Source organism: Pecten maximus, chromosome 15 (assembly GCF_902652985.1).
Source record: "Pecten maximus chromosome 15, xPecMax1.1, whole genome shotgun sequence".
NCBI lineage: Eukaryota > Metazoa > Mollusca > Bivalvia > Pectinida > Pectinidae > Pecten > Pecten maximus.
The window spans coordinates 32,700,910-32,717,853 of record NC_047029.1 but is presented as its reverse complement, the minus strand read 5'-3'; the positions used below and the strand labels follow the sequence as shown (position 1 = coordinate 32,717,853).

General features: G+C 35.5%; 1 protein-coding gene across 1 annotated transcript in view; it reads right to left on the bottom strand.

Annotated features, from left to right (window-relative positions):
* Nucleotides 1-16,944, bottom strand: part of LOC117343951 (proton-coupled amino acid transporter 4-like) — a 55,387-nt gene that overhangs the window by 27,667 nt on the left and 10,776 nt on the right. Inside the window, exons 2-8 of the mRNA XM_033906518.1 lie at nt 11,574-11,664; nt 6,645-6,733; nt 5,630-5,722; nt 5,187-5,271; nt 4,240-4,515; nt 3,762-3,940; nt 1,779-1,951 (exon numbers count right to left, since the gene is read on the bottom strand). Coding sequence (XP_033762409.1) covers nt 1,779-1,951; nt 3,762-3,940; nt 4,240-4,515; nt 5,187-5,271; nt 5,630-5,722; nt 6,645-6,733; nt 11,574-11,664 — 986 coding nt within the window. The remainder of the gene's footprint in view (nt 1-1,778; nt 1,952-3,761; nt 3,941-4,239; nt 4,516-5,186; nt 5,272-5,629; nt 5,723-6,644; nt 6,734-11,573; nt 11,665-16,944) is intronic.

Below are 16,944 nucleotides of genomic sequence, written 5' to 3'. Positions count from 1 at the left end.
ACTTGACTTATGCCATTGCACGGAGCGTCAATTTTTCCTTTAAATCGCTGTAAAATATAAAGAACTGGATGAGTTTTGACCAAATTCTTCAGAGAAGCATTTGTATCCTCTAACGTCTTATCAACAGCTATTATTATTTCAGGACGGGGGTTTTCATTACACATTATGAAGTATTGGTATTTTGTTAGGGCCGAGAAATGTTGAGCGAAATGAGTGTAAACGAAACATCATTAAAGCCGCAATATTCCCATCTTTCGCTGATGTTTTTTATTTACGATCCCTACCGAATCAAAGTCAGAATATCCTTTAGACGTGTTTTCGTAAAAGATCGGAAATCTAAAATGAACCTAACATGTATACGTGACGCCAAACGACTTGTAGTATACTATCTTAATGTAAAAAGTTGATTGCACAAACTAATGGCAAAGTACACGTATTCTATTATGATTACAAACACCTTTTCTCTCGCATAGTAGGTCCCCTTCTATGCAATGTGTTACGGAGTAGTTACATCGACTTATGTGTCATATTGCGATTCTGCATTCGATTTGAATATGACCGTAGCTGTTGAAAGGACGTTAAACAATACAAACCAAACCAAAATTGAACATCAGTTACACTTTAAACATCGTCCACCTCTCCGCTTTATGCCTATTCTAATTATGCCCGCATACTGTTCCAGTGCGCATCCTTTAATTCTCTCAGTAGCTTTGTTGTGCCACGAAGCATTTTCTTTTGTTTTTTATACCCTGTATATATCTTGTTCACGGACCTTCATCGATATTCCCACCAAGTGATTCATTATAAAACAACTCTGCTAAAAATCAGTGTTAGCTTTGCATAATGATAACTGGAACTTTTCTCATAAACATTCAGAATCACGATAATCCAAATGATACCTATATAGGGAACAACCAACCAACTGAAAAAAAATAGATTTTTTAAACATCCCCTGTGTATAGAACGTTGGCTGTGTTGGTATTGTGGACATATTTCATAAAGTGTTGTAATTAATTGTTGCAATGTTAATGACACGTTATGATATGATTTTTTTGTAATGAGGTATTGTAGATCCTATTCGTTTGAGAAACAGGAGGTCCATTGGTCTTAACGGTCATCTGACTCTCTAAAGTGCCTTCTTCTATTGTAGTAGGTATAGTGGCACTGTTGACCATTGCAGCCATCTTAGATTTCAGACTGACCCGAAAAATAACACTTGATCAGGACTATCTCAGGATCATTTCAGGTAACATAGAGCCGAGTCCAACTGTTGGAAAGTAAGAAGTTTTAAACAGGTTTTATTCAGGAAAATCATGATTGCGCAATCATGTTACAAAATGGCCGCCGTTGCTGCCATTTCATAGTTTGTACGAGGCTAAAAAATAACGACACTTTGTTGAACCAATTCTGTAACATCCTCACCAATTTCCAACTCAATGGCATCAGTGGAAGTGCAGAAGTTAAAAATGTGTTTCCAATATGGCGGCCATCTTGCATTTCTGAACGACTCCAAAGATAACAACACTTTGTCAGGACTTTCTCAGGTTTCAGCCCAATCCAACCGTCGGAATACGAGAGGCTTGAAACGTGGAAAAGTTTACGCACGGCAAACGGCAGACGGCAGACGGTGGAAGAAGATGTCTATAGGTCCTGACCTGAACTTTTATCAATATTAATTACAAACATGATCTGATGTATTTTATTCTTTGTAATATAGTTATGTTTATATATGTTTTATACTTTCAAATTGTCTGTCTCTAATTAATTAGTATACATACAAGAAACAATCAGCAGAAAGAATCGACAGAAGTATTCTCCGTAATTCTGAATGAGTTCCATACTGAATTTGTCCTTTAAATATCCCCACACGAGTTCTGTTACGATGAAAACCGTCGTCCCGATGGTAAAGTACAAAGTGAGAAAGGAAAGCATCTTCAAAGATTTGTATATCCTGAAAAGATAATGAGTACCGACTCAGCATACTCCAACAGTTCTACAAGTGTTGTTTCTTCTGATGGCGTGTTTATAAAGGGCATTCCTTCGTTCGAACGGCAGATATGTTAATTTCCCACAGGAGTCGGCTGAAGAGATTTTTTCATACCTAGAGACCACTCATCGATACATTTTTTCGAGACATCAAAGTTGGTTCTCTTGTCTATACAACCAAATTTAATCCAAGATGCACTTGCCTTATAACTTATTACGAAACTAAATTACTAAACTAAGAACGCAGCTTGTCACAAAACTTTAACGAAATAGGAAAGTTTATACCGAAATACTAAACCAGTTAGTATACTGCCGATGATATTCTAATTTTTAAAAGAATTTTGTGATTTTTTTGGAGTATCTTCCCTAATCATTCAATTCAACATTATGTAGCTTTGAGAGAGACTATCAAAACTTTTAAAAATAAAGTTGTTGGCAGACGGCCGGACAGAAATGAGAATCTGAATGATAATGATTTGAATATCCTTTTAAAGGACTGTATGGTCCCGAAATTATCTTAAGACAAAAGGGATGAGCTTCAGTGTGGTATTGCAATGATAGATGTAAGCTCAGCTTTAAAAGGATTTAATAGTGAATAAATTCAAGGCCCTGATGGTTTTCAAACTGAAGCATTGATATTATGACGTTCATTTTTAACTCTATAAAAAATTCTTCCATTCTATAAATCATTGTTAATTACACAAAATCATTAACTTTGATTGCTAGGAAATAAACATAGAAATGGCGTAAAAATTGGAGATCAATGTCACTCTTAAATACCACTTATGAATTGATATATGATTGTCTTGCCAATAGATCACAACTTACATTTTCTGCTTTAATCTATGAAAACCAAACAGGGTTTTTAAAAGGAATAATTATTGGTGAGAAAACTCGAGAATACTTTGATATCATTAGTTACACATATATAAACAGAATGCATGTTTAAGCGTTTGTAGATTTGGAAAGGGCATTTGATTCTTTATACAAATGGAATTTTGTTTTAATTTTGGATAAAACGTGTCAGTTTGGATAAAATCCTGAACCATAATTTTAAGTTTTGTATCATCAATCCAAATAGAAATCGTTAATTCTTTTTAATGTAGGCAGATGTTGTAGATAGGGGGACCCGGTCTCAACTTACATATTCTCATTGTGTGCTGAAATATTGGCTATAATGGTGACTCGGTGAGTAATAACAAAGATATGAATGGTATAACTATTAAACAAAAGGAAACATTATTAAATGATATGCAGATGACACCACTTTCCTATTGAACTGATCTGAGAGCTCTTTTCAGTCTGCTTTATATTTAGTTGATAAATATTCGGGACTAAAACAATGACCTTGGCTGTTAATAGGACGTTAAACAAAATAAACTCAACATTGAAAAACAAATGCCATTTGGATTGGTACCAAAGCTAACTCGAAAAAAAATTGTTTTAATATTAACACTAATTTTATTAAAGGTCAAATAAAAGTTTTAGGAATTGTTTTCTGTTCCAATATAAAAGATATCATTGAATGCAATTGTGATGATAAAAGAAATTTGATCAAGAGTTTTTTTTAACAAATTGGTCAAAACGATATTTCACACCTACAGGTCTCATAATTCATTAATTAAATATTTTCTTATATCGAAACTGGTGCATTTGTTTATACGTCTCCGCACCACGGCATGAACCCACTTTGCCCCTTGGGAAGATTAAAAGTGTGCCCAATCACTATAACTTAGATTTCTCTTTCATGCATAATGCCACGATTAACAACTTACCATTGATCATGTGGCAGATTTAATATATAATTAACTTGGGTAATTTCTCCAAATTTTAGGTACCCAAAAAATCCACAGCCAACATGAAAACTTATAACAAACATGAGAGCAAGTCCAAGCACACCATTCCAGCCGTCAAAATGCTTCGTACTCTTCATTCTCTCCCGTATTGGTAAAGCCTGCAAGGAAGGGAAACGGATTTTTTTTTCATTTCATAATAACTATGATAAAGACATAGACAGCTAGCATTTCAGTTCACGAGTTCCCTAGAAGTGCTCGATCATATGACGCATAAGAATTTAAGGCAATGTAGGTTTTATTAATTCATTGCCGAGGAAGTCGTCTGATGATTTCACGACAAAAAGGTCAATAGAATTGGTTTGTGTTGAACCATTGATTACATGAAAACTCAATTTAACATTTTGTATGTTTTTGTACTCAAGGGTGGGATTTGTGGTATTCTTTGTTATTTTCTTACCAAAGCTATTCCACCATAGGAAAACATTACATCATTGACGAAAGATGTAAATGATAGAAAATCGACGAGTTTGGCCGCTGGTCGCATTTTGGTGTCTGGCAGATCTTGGCAGATGTACTGGAAGGATATTATAATTATCACAAAGAGAGTGATATTCCCAATTGTTGCTAAATATGACAGCAGCTTCATTCTCCTTGTCATGTAGATCGGTAATAGTAACCCAGAAATTCCAATTATAGACAGCGCATCATTTATATCGATGTATTGATGCAGGAACTGTGAAAACAGAGCAAAGGATTATATTGGTATACTGTCAATGGCACCATCATCTCCGGACATCATAGAAAACGACTTATTTGTTCTGACTGGTACCACCTCGCAAGAGCCAGGGAATATCATATTTCTCCGATTATAAAATGTTCCGATTACAGTATTCATCAACAGCAATAGCCATTTCAGGACGATCTCTACCGAGTGTTTAACGTCATAACATAATATGGTGCCTCCCGTGTATGCGAAATGCATACATCTAGCAGGTGTATGCGTGGTTTTGAAAGTTTAACTTTGTTATATTGCGAAGCTGATGCCGAGTGGATAGTGTTATTTTAATGAAATGCCACCTGGTCAAATTATACTGACTACGGACGAACCAGTCGTCCTACTCACAAAACACTACCAATTTTATAGAATCAACAATGTCTCTGCCAGAGGACGGATTCCGAAGCCTACTCTAAGCTAAAGTCCAAACGTTAGAGTGTCAAGGTTAACAGGAGGAGGAATGTGTTGTAGACATAAGAGAAAAGATCAGATTACACATTAGGAGAAAATTGCTGTAGACAGAAGAGAAAAGATAAATTCGTGCAAAAAGGGCATCAAGCACAATGCTAACGCTTTGAATATATGTCACTTCATGAAAGGGAATAATTTCGTAAACAATACCTACTTACGTCTTTTAAAAACAGATTCATAGCGGCAATCAGATCAGGCATAAATAGACCATAAGGTATAATGATGCATAAGTCGATAGACAATCTGAAAACAACAAAAAAATAAGTCACTTACATGAGTTAATCACATCACAGATAACTACAACAGGGAAATCTTTACCTTTCGATCAGCAACACATAGTACATATGGATACATTGCGCTACTAGTTAGATACAAAACACCAATTACGAAGGAAGACAACTTACGTCTCTTACCCTGAACGTGTCGAACTCACGATCTACGGCAACCAATTGCCTAGCCAGAAATACCCGTAGCATGTACCGCTGCGCAACACCGACGCTCTTACAAAAAAATACAAGATTAAGAATTCACTGAACCGAGGATGTTATCGCTTTTTAAATCTCGGCGATCACATTCCATAACGATAAACCAAGTCACTGACCTGAATTTTCCGGCGTGAGGTTGTAAACATGGAGGTCCCAATTTCATGCTCATCTCCGCTGCTCTTCCGAAATCACTAAACCTCTCACCTGTTCTGAAGTCAATTCAAAACGGTTAACCATTTTCTTAATGGTTTATGATCAAACTATTCACCACAATCCTCATACAGTATACAGGGTTATATAAGAGAGTGTGATATTTAGCAATTTAATGTCAGTGTTGAAGAGTTAATTTGTCAGCGTTTAAATTGGCGATTATCATTAAAATGTTTTAGAATTATGTTGTTTTCATAAATGAGCCAATATAAGAGAAGGAGAATGCAAATAAATTGTAAAAGGTTGATTGAAAGATCAATACATTATCATAAAATAAGACAATGAAATAGCCCAGACCAGTTACTATACCGTCTATAGTTGGTTTGTATGGCGTTATATAGACATCTCTTAACGTGTGTTCCGTTTCATTAGTTTTATGTCCTATTACAGTAAGGTCATTTAAGGACGGCTCTCTCGTGCGTGCGATGAGTGCGTATGCGTGTTTTGAGAGACTGTAGTATGTGTAGGTGTGTATTTCACCCATGTCGATCAAAAAGTCGACAATGGCAATGTATGGAAAAGTTTAGGAGTTTAATGATATTAATGCTTCAAAAACATTCGGGAAAGTAAGCTAAAATTGAAACTCGCTAAAATAACCCGTTATACAGTAATACTAAGTCCATGTCAGGACTTGCAACTGACGTCTTCCCTTTAAATGCTTCGTAAAAAGCTTTAATACACAGGATCACTTTGGTCTTAGCATGGCGACACAGATAGTGGTGCCTCAAATGCGAACAAAAATATGTTTTGTGTACCAATATTGTTCTAAAATAATATGTTTAGTAAATCATAGTTATAAACTCTCAGTAGACCCTCCAAACACTATTATACATGTAACGACAATATGTAAAGTAAAGTTCATATATCGTTCATGTTATAGAGTGCCTATATCTTAAGTTTACAAACCGATGTATAGTTTACCTTTCTGTTAAACGAGAGACACTTCCTGTTAACATCAAAACTCCAATTTCGTTCAAAGCTCCAAATAAAAGAAGTCCAGCACTTCCATACTAAGAATGGAAAAGGTACCGGTGTTATTAAGTCATATCATCATAACGAAGGTGTATAATAGAATTTCCCCCTTTACTATCTCTCAGCGTCCGAACTATCTTGTCTGGAGAGGAATCTTCCTAAGCTCTCTGTTACTAATAATTTTGGTATTTTGTCCTTTCGATCTGATTAAAATTGTCCGTTTAAGTCCGTGTTTTCTTCTTAATGATTAATATAGTCAATAAGAATGTATAGTTTGTATTTTATTATAACGAAGTCTCAAGGGACCTATTTTTATCACCTTTAGTCCGTCGTCTGTAAACAATTTACATTTTCAACTTTTTCAAAATTGCTGAATCGAATTTTGGAGGAAGCTTCTATAGCTAAAGTCAACCAAAATTGTGAATTATATGATCCCTAACCCCCAGGGACCTGAGGGGCGGTGCTAAAAAGGGTCAAATTGACTAAAACTTCAAAGTTCTTCTTATCTACTCTCATATTTGATGGAATCAAACACTCTTCATAGATGGAGGGGTATGAAGGTGCTTTACCAAAATTGTGAATTGCATGACCCTAGGGTCTCGCGTTTGACCCTGGGGAGGGAGTAAACTTTTCTATAGTTTACATAGGGAAGTCATATTTTTGACTATGATTTGTTGGATTTTCATTGGAATTCATTCTAGTTTGGTTAACATTATCAGCTTACGATGGCAGTGTGATGGTATGCACATGTTGGCCCTGACTGACCCACTTGGGCTGTTGGGCGGGGCTGAAAAGGTGAACAGGGTCAAATTGACTAAAATTTCAAAAATCTTCTCTACTCTCAGATTATTTGAAATCAAACGCTCTTCATAGATTGAAGGGTCTTAATGTGCTCTACCAAAATTGTGAATTTCATGACACTGGGGTCACACGTTTGCCCCTGGGGAGGGGGTAAACTTTACTATAGTTTATTTAGGGAAATCACATTTTTGACTATGATTTGTTGGATATCCAAAGGTATGCACCTGTTTGCCCTGACTGATCCCCAGAGGCTGATGGGCGGGGCTGAAAAGGGTCAAATTCACTAAGAGTTCAAAAATCTTCTTTTCTACTCTCGGATATGGTGGAATCAAACACTCTTCATAGATGGAAGAGTCTGAAGGTGCTTTACCAAAATTGGAGACTCAATTAAACATTTGATAAACACTTTTACAAATAATATTTCTTCTTTTCTAAACCAAAATTTATCTAAACCCATTAAACTAGAAAGAGGCTGTAGACAAGGAGATCCATTATCACCCTATATTTTTCTTCTCTGTGCAGAAATATTAGCAATCAAATTAAGAACAAATACACATAAAAGGCATAAAATTGACACAACAGAACATCTTATATCACAATTCGTTGATGACACTCTCTTATTCTAGATGGTACTGAAACATCACTTAGGTATGCTTTAAAAGATCTTAAATACTTCTGGGAAATATCGGGACTCAAAGTAAACTACACAAACACACACGTTAAATGGATAGGGAGTAAAAATTACAGTTCAGAGAAATTAGTCAATAATCTTGTGCTTTCATGGGGTTTAACGCATTTTATTTAATCTTTTAGGAATTAACTTCAATGTTGACCTCAGTAAAATAGTTCAGTCTAACTTCAAAGAAAAAAATACAAAATTAAAGGCACTGATTAAACAGTGGAATAGACGATAAATAACTCCGATAGGTAGAGTAACCGTAATAAAAACACTACTACTACCAATAGGAATACCATCACCTAACCAATCTACTATGAAAGAGATTCAAAATATGTTCAACGAATACCTTTGGGGAAGTCCAATAGCAAAGGTCAAAGGAGATATTATTGTGAAATGTTATGAAGAAGGTGGCTTAAAATGGTTAATATCCAACATTTTGAAATGGCCTTAAAATCAACATGTCTTAAAAATTGAAATCGGCAGACACTTCCTTTTACAAAAAATAATAGAAATAAGCTTTTAACGTTAGGAAATATATATTGAATATGATATCAAAAATGTACGTCATAACAAATTTTGGATTGATGTTTTAAATGCATTCAATACATTAAGAGGGGAAATTAAAATATTGCCAGAACAAATATTATCATACCAATTTTGTATAATGATTTAATAAAAATATGTAATAATACTGTATATTATAAGCAATGGTTTGATAAAGGTGTGATTTTTAGCTCACCTGGACCGAAGGTCCGGTGAGCTTATGTCATGGCGCAGCGTCCATCGTCCGTCAACTTTGCTTCAAATCGCTACCAGTCATAAAGTTCTGATTGGATTTTGACCAAATTTGGATAGAAACGTCCTTGGCAGAAGGGGAAAAGATTTTGCATAAATGGTGACTCTGACCCCCGAGGTAATTCCTTAAAATTGCTACTTGTCCTAAAGTGATGATTGAATTTGAACCCAATTCGGTCAGGAACATCCTTGGGGGAAGGGGAACAGATTTTGCATAAATGGTGACTCTGACCTCCGAGGGGCCAAAGGGGCAGGGCCCAATAGGGGAAATAGAGGTAATTCCTTTAAATCGCTACTTGTCATCAAGTTATGAATGGATTTGAACCCAATTTAGTCAGAAACATCCTTGGGGGAAGGGGAACAGATTTTGCATAAATGGTGACTGACCTCCGAGGGGCCAAAGGGGCAGGGCCCAATAGGGGAAATAGAGGTAATTCCTTTAAATCGCTACTTGTCATAAAGTTATGAATGGATTTGAACCCAATTTAGTCAGAAACATCCTTGGGGGAAGGGGAACAGATTTTGCATAAATGGTGACTCTGACTCCAAAGGGGCCAAAGGGGCGGGGCCCAATTGGGGAAATAGAGGTAATTCCTTTAAATCTAGTCATAAAGTGATGAATGCATGTTCTAAAAACAATTCTTGAGGTCTTTCAGACCTTAGACAGTCTGGACTTCAGTAATCTTTAAAGCAGTTCGGACTCCCACACTATCACCATATATATCATTGTTTGAGATTTACAAATAAAACAAATTGAATATGAACATTATTTTGACATTTGGTCTAATCCAAACAGGTGAGCGATACAGGCCTCATGGGCATCTTGTTATAAATGATTTACTTAAAGATGGCAGCTTTCTTCAACAGAATGAATTTAATGAAACTTCATTGATTATAATGGTATTATTTTGGCAGTTGAACGATTAGGATGGATTTTTTTTAAACTTACATTACTATTGATACCACAGGATATTGATATAATTATTAAAGGTAAAAATGGCACAACAGATATGTATAAAGTAATGAATAAAAGTAATTATTGCCGACAGGCCAAGCAAAGTGGGACACCATATTTGGAAATAAACCTATTGAGGAATGGGAAAAAAATATACAGATTGCCTTTTGACACAAATAAAAATTTAAAACTACAATGGTTACAATTTATAATTAATCATCATGTCTTGGATACAAACACTCATTTGAAAAAGATTCATTTGGTTCAGTCTGATTTGTTTGATTGCTGCCTCATAGAAAAAGAAACAATTCAGCATGTACTTTGGGAATGTAATAAAGTCCGAAATTTGATTATGGCTTTCCAAATGTGGGTGCAAGCTACTTGTAATGAGACATTTAATGTATGTAAAAAAGATTTAATTTTTGGTAAAATAGCAAAAAAAAACCCACCAAATTAACAGATAAGAAAATATTATCAATCTTAATATGAAGCACTATATATATTGTCAAAAGTGTTAAGGTAAAGCTCTTTACTTACCCACTCTAATGTGTAGCCTTTAAAACTTCATATAACATCGGGAGATACTTATATGACAAGGAAGCTACTTTTATTGAGGACTTCAGTGCTTACCATTCAGCTTTTAGAAAATCAATAAACAATTACAATAAGGTAGTGTCTTTCATTATGAAATAGATTTCAGTTTTCCAATGTAATTATTTTTTATCCTTTTTCAATTTGCTTGTGTTTTTGTTGGATTAAGTCTCCTTGTGATAGGCCGGAACTTTTGCCGATTTGAAGTGCTATCTCACTGAAGCATACTGCCGAAGACACCCAGCAGCACACCCCACCCGGTCACATTATACTGACAACGGGCGAACCAGTCGTCCCACTCCTTGAATGCTGAGCGCTAAGCAGGAGTAGCAACTACCATTTTTAAAGACTCTGGTATGTCTCGGCTAGGGGACAGAACCCAAAACCTTCCTCACAACGGCGAACGCTCAACTAAAGGCCAAAAGTGAGGCATTGTCAAGGGAGACATTAGGAAGAAGAAAGTTATCAAGAAAGAAGAGAAAAGATAAGATCCCAAGTTTAGTCGCCTCTTACGATCATGCAATGGGGGCAGCAGGCACAATTCTTACGCCCTACCTGCAGGACACTCCCAGAAGACATTTCTCACACGGGGGAGGAAGGTAAACAATGCAAACCAGACCCAAACCATGCACAATTAAAGTGTTACCGTCAACGAAACATAAGAAATATTCGTTCTCAAATTGTTTGGATTGGTTTATTATTGATTAACGTCGTATCAACGGCCAATGTCATCCAAGGACGGCTTCCATTGCATGTGTGTGGTCAGTGTGTATGTGTCTTTAGGGAGGCTGCGGTGTGTTCGTGTAAGTCTCCTTGTGATAGTCCGAAAATGTTGCCGATTTATAGTGCTAACTCACTAAAGCATACTGCCGAAGACACCCCACCTGGCTGCATTATACTGATAACTGGAGAAACAGTCCCCCCACTCATAATATGTTGGGCTTCAAGCAGGACATGCTAAATGATTACGATGCATTATAGCAAACGGCCAGCACCAAAACCAGAACGTGTTACAGAAGTGTAGTGTTAGTTGATATGAACAAGTTGTATAACTTACCCAGAGGCCAAGAAGTTTGACCATATATGGGAGTCCAAGAAATCCAATTCCAATATACGTTGGTAGGAGTAGCATAAATCCTTGAAAATCTCTAAAAAAATAAAAGGAAAAGTTAAACGAAAATGAAAATTTTATTTTTTTCAAATCAAACAGAAAACAATTACATGATTGTTCTTCCACAAGATCGTAGTCATTCCAATTCATGCATTTTATTTTCACCATTTTCCTAAAATATGTATCTAAGCATATTTTAATTAAACCATATTTCGCCATTTGCCTAAAATATGTATCTCGGCAAATTTCAATAAATAAAATTAGTAGAGTAAAGAGTATCATTCCGATACTAGAACATCAAACGTGTACATGTAGACTTCAAAGCATGTTGGGAGAACAGCCAATATTGTAATGGCTTCAGCTTAAAGACAATCAAACCAAGTTTTGAACAGTCGTTCTAACTTCTAAATATCCTGGAAATGTATAATATAAAGTCGTAGGTACGATGTGATTTTATGACAATAGAAATAAAGTAATATATTCATTCTCTCTCTGTCCCTGCAGGTAGGGCGTAAGAATTGTACCTGCTACCCCCATTGCATTATCGTTAAAGGCGACTAAATTTGGGATTTTATCTTTAATTTCTAAACAACTTTCTTCTTCCTAATGTATCCCTTGACAATGCCTCAGTTTTGGTATTTAGATGAGCGTTCGCCCCTGTGAGGAAGGTTTTGGGTTCTGTCCCCTGGCCGACATATACCAAAGTCATTAAAATGGTAGTTGCTACTCCTGCTTAGCGCTCAGCATATTAGGAGTGGGACGACTGATTCGCCCGTTGTCAGTTTAATGTGACCGGTTGGGGTGTCCTGTTAGGTGTATTCGGCAGTATGCTTCAGTGAGGTAGCACTATAAATCGGCAAAAGTTCCGGCCTATCACAAGGAGACTTAACACGAACATATCGCAGCCTCCCAAAACACACATACGTACTCACCACAGGCATGCATGTCGCACGCACGGGAAGCCTTCCTTAAATGACCAAAGCTGTTAATAGGACGTTAAACAAAATAAACCAAACCAAACCAACCATTCTCTAAATCAACAAACATTACTCTGTATAATAGAAATTGTGTATAATTAGAAATAATAACTCATTAAATAACAAAGGCCACAATAAAACAAATCATGTGTCTGTGGATACTATTGAATATTAGGAGTTGCATTTATTTGTCAATATATATGTTAATCCTTGACATCTACTATAGAAGAAATCAAATTGAGGATATTGGTTTTGTTTGGTTTGATTTGTTTAATGTCCTACAGCTAGGGTCATTTAAGGACGGCCTCCGATGTATGCGATATGCATGCGTGTGGTGAATGCGTATGTGTGTTTGGGAGGTTGATATTATGAAATTAAGGATAATAATGAGGAACTTTTTTTAAAAGGAAGCAGTCAGTGAAATATTCTGGCACCTTGTTTTGGATGTGAAATGATAATGTTGATCTGGAAGAATTCCTAAAAGAAGAATGGCCATGCACAATTCATGAGGACAGAGTGAGTCCGTGTTGTTGTGTTCATCGGTTCCATATAGGTAACCCTAGGTATTCCGTTCGGGAATCTCTTCCGCTTGTACTTTTCGACGTTTCTGACTGGCTTATCTGTTATGTGTTTATTCACAATCACCTTACCTGTACATTACGCTCAGGTATCGTTCTATTTAGATTCATAGTTAAACTGCACAAACCTTGCGAGGCATATTATTAAATATAGCTATACAGTTGTGCATAAAATTTGCAGTATTATTCGACAATCTAACAGAGTCTTACATGTAACTGGCCGGCTCGTCTTTCTCTAACATAGAATCAGATATGATGAAAATATTTCGGCCTTAAACGTCTAAATTATCCCGGGCTGAGTGGTATTTTTCTTTCCAATTTGGCATTAAATATTCAGGTGTTATTTCTGGTGGTCTTTTCCCGTTGTAGGCGTGGTATTTTCGTTTACATTTATCCCCAGGTAGGGGCAGGGATGGATATTTTGTATACGGACGCACGGTTGGGTTAAAGTCAAAAGTATTTAGTCCTCGATCGCAATTTTTTCGGCATACAGTTTTTCTTTTCACTTTTTCTGATTTCCCCATCACATATAAATTCAAAAAGTATTTCTCTACTTTAGAAGACAGGTAAGCAAGGTAAGCGGTCGCGAATTATTCAGCTCACAGGAGTCATTTAAAACAATAATAATATACCAACTCTTTGTGAGTCTGATAGCTTACATTGATTAAATATTCTTTATGGTATAGACAAAATGTCTTGTAAAACTCTTTGTCAATCTATTTGAACGAGACCATTTATTCAATTTCATTCTATTTATTGCTTGAATACATTTCATTTTCAGTTATAATACCTTCAGATTTACTGCTCGCTTAATTCGTCTAACTTGATTATTGATTGATTTTTTTACTTGGATCATTTAAGAATAAATTTCTTCATATAATTGTTTTTTGGTGTTGGCAGTTAATAATTTTCATTTTGTATTATCTCTCCATGAACGTTGAAAAGTTATGTGAAATATTTTTGGATTTGTATACCCTTTTCTAAAGACAAGAATTTAGGTCACCCGAGACAAATCTCAAGAGACCTGTTCTAATCCCCCTTTGTCCGGCGTCGTGCGTCCGTAAACAATTTACATTTTCTTCATTATATTTACTTCTTCTCCAAAACCCCTAAACCAAATACAATGAAATTTGGCTGAAAGCTGCTATGGCTATAGATGAACCACAATTTTGAATGATATGGTTCCCACTCCCCAGCAATCTAATTTAAATCTAGATGGTCATTCTCACTACGTTGCATGAACATCTAACAACATCCCATAAGGGGTCAAGTCAGTGTGACCTTTTGGATTAGCCAATCAAATGACTAGAACGAATATTCATACCCTGCCTACATTGCTCTCCGGCAGGGTATGAAGTCCCTCCCATTGCCGATAGTGTAGCAAGGCCCGATGTGAATCACATCGGGCGGTTTTATGTCCAAATAATGCATATTATAAGTAGAAATGTATATATATATAGATCATTTTTATAATTATTATCAATATCCTATTAACAAACCTGCGAATTACACTGCTTCATCGACAATAAATAGGTAAAATCCCAAACGAGCGCAACACACAAGGATATCAGATCAAATATTCCGCCATCTTCGCAAGTGAACGTCACATCCGGTTCTCACGCTGGCGTAGGTCGAAAGGTCAATTGCCTTATAAGGAAATCGTAGTAAACTTATGCTAATGATATTTCCCGTGATATGTCAGAAGAGAAAATAAAATGGACCAACGATTGGAAAACGCATTTGAAAGACTCAAAATCAAATATGACATCAATATCAAGTTAAAGGAACAGCAGGTGAACATGAAGTGTGTTGGAGAGAAAAGATGTTTTTGCTTTGCTGCCAACAGGATATGGGAAATCTTTTACCTATATGTTGCCACCTCTTCTTCTGGACGAGGTAGGTATTTGAAATTTTAACTACTATCATTCGACTTTTTGATATAGTGTAGTTTAATCCTGCTCAAACCAATACACATTTAGAACTGTAAACATCAGTGATTGGCTAAATATGTCTGTTTTGGTCATGCTTTTAACAATTAAAGATGCAATCAACAGAATTAATTGATTGTATCTATCGATGCATTTAAACATAATTAAGCACGATTGTTTCAAAGGTTTGAGATGTGTATGCATACTGGTATTGTTGTGGTTGTTAACTAATGTAAAGTTACTCATAGTCCTGAAATCGAGCCCCTGTGGAAGATACATTTTTTTCCGAAGTATTTGGAATATTGTTGGAGTAATATGTAATATATGAAATGATTAAATTGCTTTTGAAGAAATTTTAAAAAATTATTTAATTAACCGAACACTATGGAAGTTCATGATCAGTTTAACTTATCCATTTTTTTTTCCAGATTGAAGGGGTTCATCACCATACATCTATAGTGATTTCCCCATTGAAGGCACTGATGGCTGATCAGGTAGATCAATTACACAAAAAGAATGTGAAAGCCACTGCTTTAATGGATGACACAAAATATGCAGGTAAGCGATGGTTATTAGATATACAACATTGAATAAATAAACGTACACAGTGGCAACAAATTCAGCTCAGGTAAATTGAGATACTGCTCAATTTGAAATGAAATTGAATCCATCAACATGCCTCCATTGTCTTTATTCCCTGTAAACTTTTTAAAAAATGTTTGTTTGATGTATCCATGTTAATGTTAAACTGTAGATAGTGGTTTGAATTACTATTTGGCTATTAATTTTCATTGCATTATTTAAAAAAAACATTTTTGAAATACATATACAGTGTATGATCATTCATATGCATTTACTTCATTTTTTTTAACTTTTAGATATTGCTGATGATGTTAGCATCATATTTGCATCTCCCGAATCCGCTATACAGCCGAAGTGGAAAAGGCTTTTTATGAGGCTGAAGAATCATCTGTCTGCTGGCATTTGATGAAGCGCATTGCATTTCATCATGGTAATTATATAGTTGTTTGATATAACTCAAGTTAGTAGCATGTTATTATTGAACATGTTTTGTATGCTTGTTTTGTTAAATAATGAAAATGAAAACTGTATAATTAAAAGCAATAGTTACCTGTAAATTACATGATCTTGGTATTATCTGTAACATGATGTGTTTCCATGTTAAAGCCAATTAAGCTATATAAGGTCACCAATACTAAATATAGATTCTGCTTAATCTCATTAATCATGTTGAAACTTATATGATACATTCAAAAGACAAAACCAAGACAGTTTAGATGACTTTGTATGTATTGGTTGATTTTCTGGTGCATTGCAATTGTGTAATATTTTTACAGGGGTCTAGATTTTCGACCAACCTACAGGAAAGTTGCAGTGCTTCAGAGTTATTTTGATGTACCAAACCTAGTCCTTACTGCAACTGCTACTCAAAAAATTCAACACATCTATGAAGTGCTTGGATTGAGCAAAACAAACACAGCAGTTGTGGCAGAGTTGCCAAATAGGTAATTATGAGTTACAAGTAGCATAACATTGAAGATCACTGCAAACAGTTTATCTTTCCATCTTTACATGTTATATCTAAAATAACATGCCCATGATCAAACTGATATGTGTTGAAGTATTAAAATTTAGTTACTTTGCATTGAACAGGGAGTCCAATGACTGTTAGACAATTTGAAAAATTCAGTCAGTGTGAAACAAATGTGTTTAAATTTAGACAAGCTGTAAACTTACTCAGTGAACTGTCGAGATCCTATTTCTGTAATTCTATTAAGGAAAACAACTATTTAACAGGTCCGAGCCATAAGAC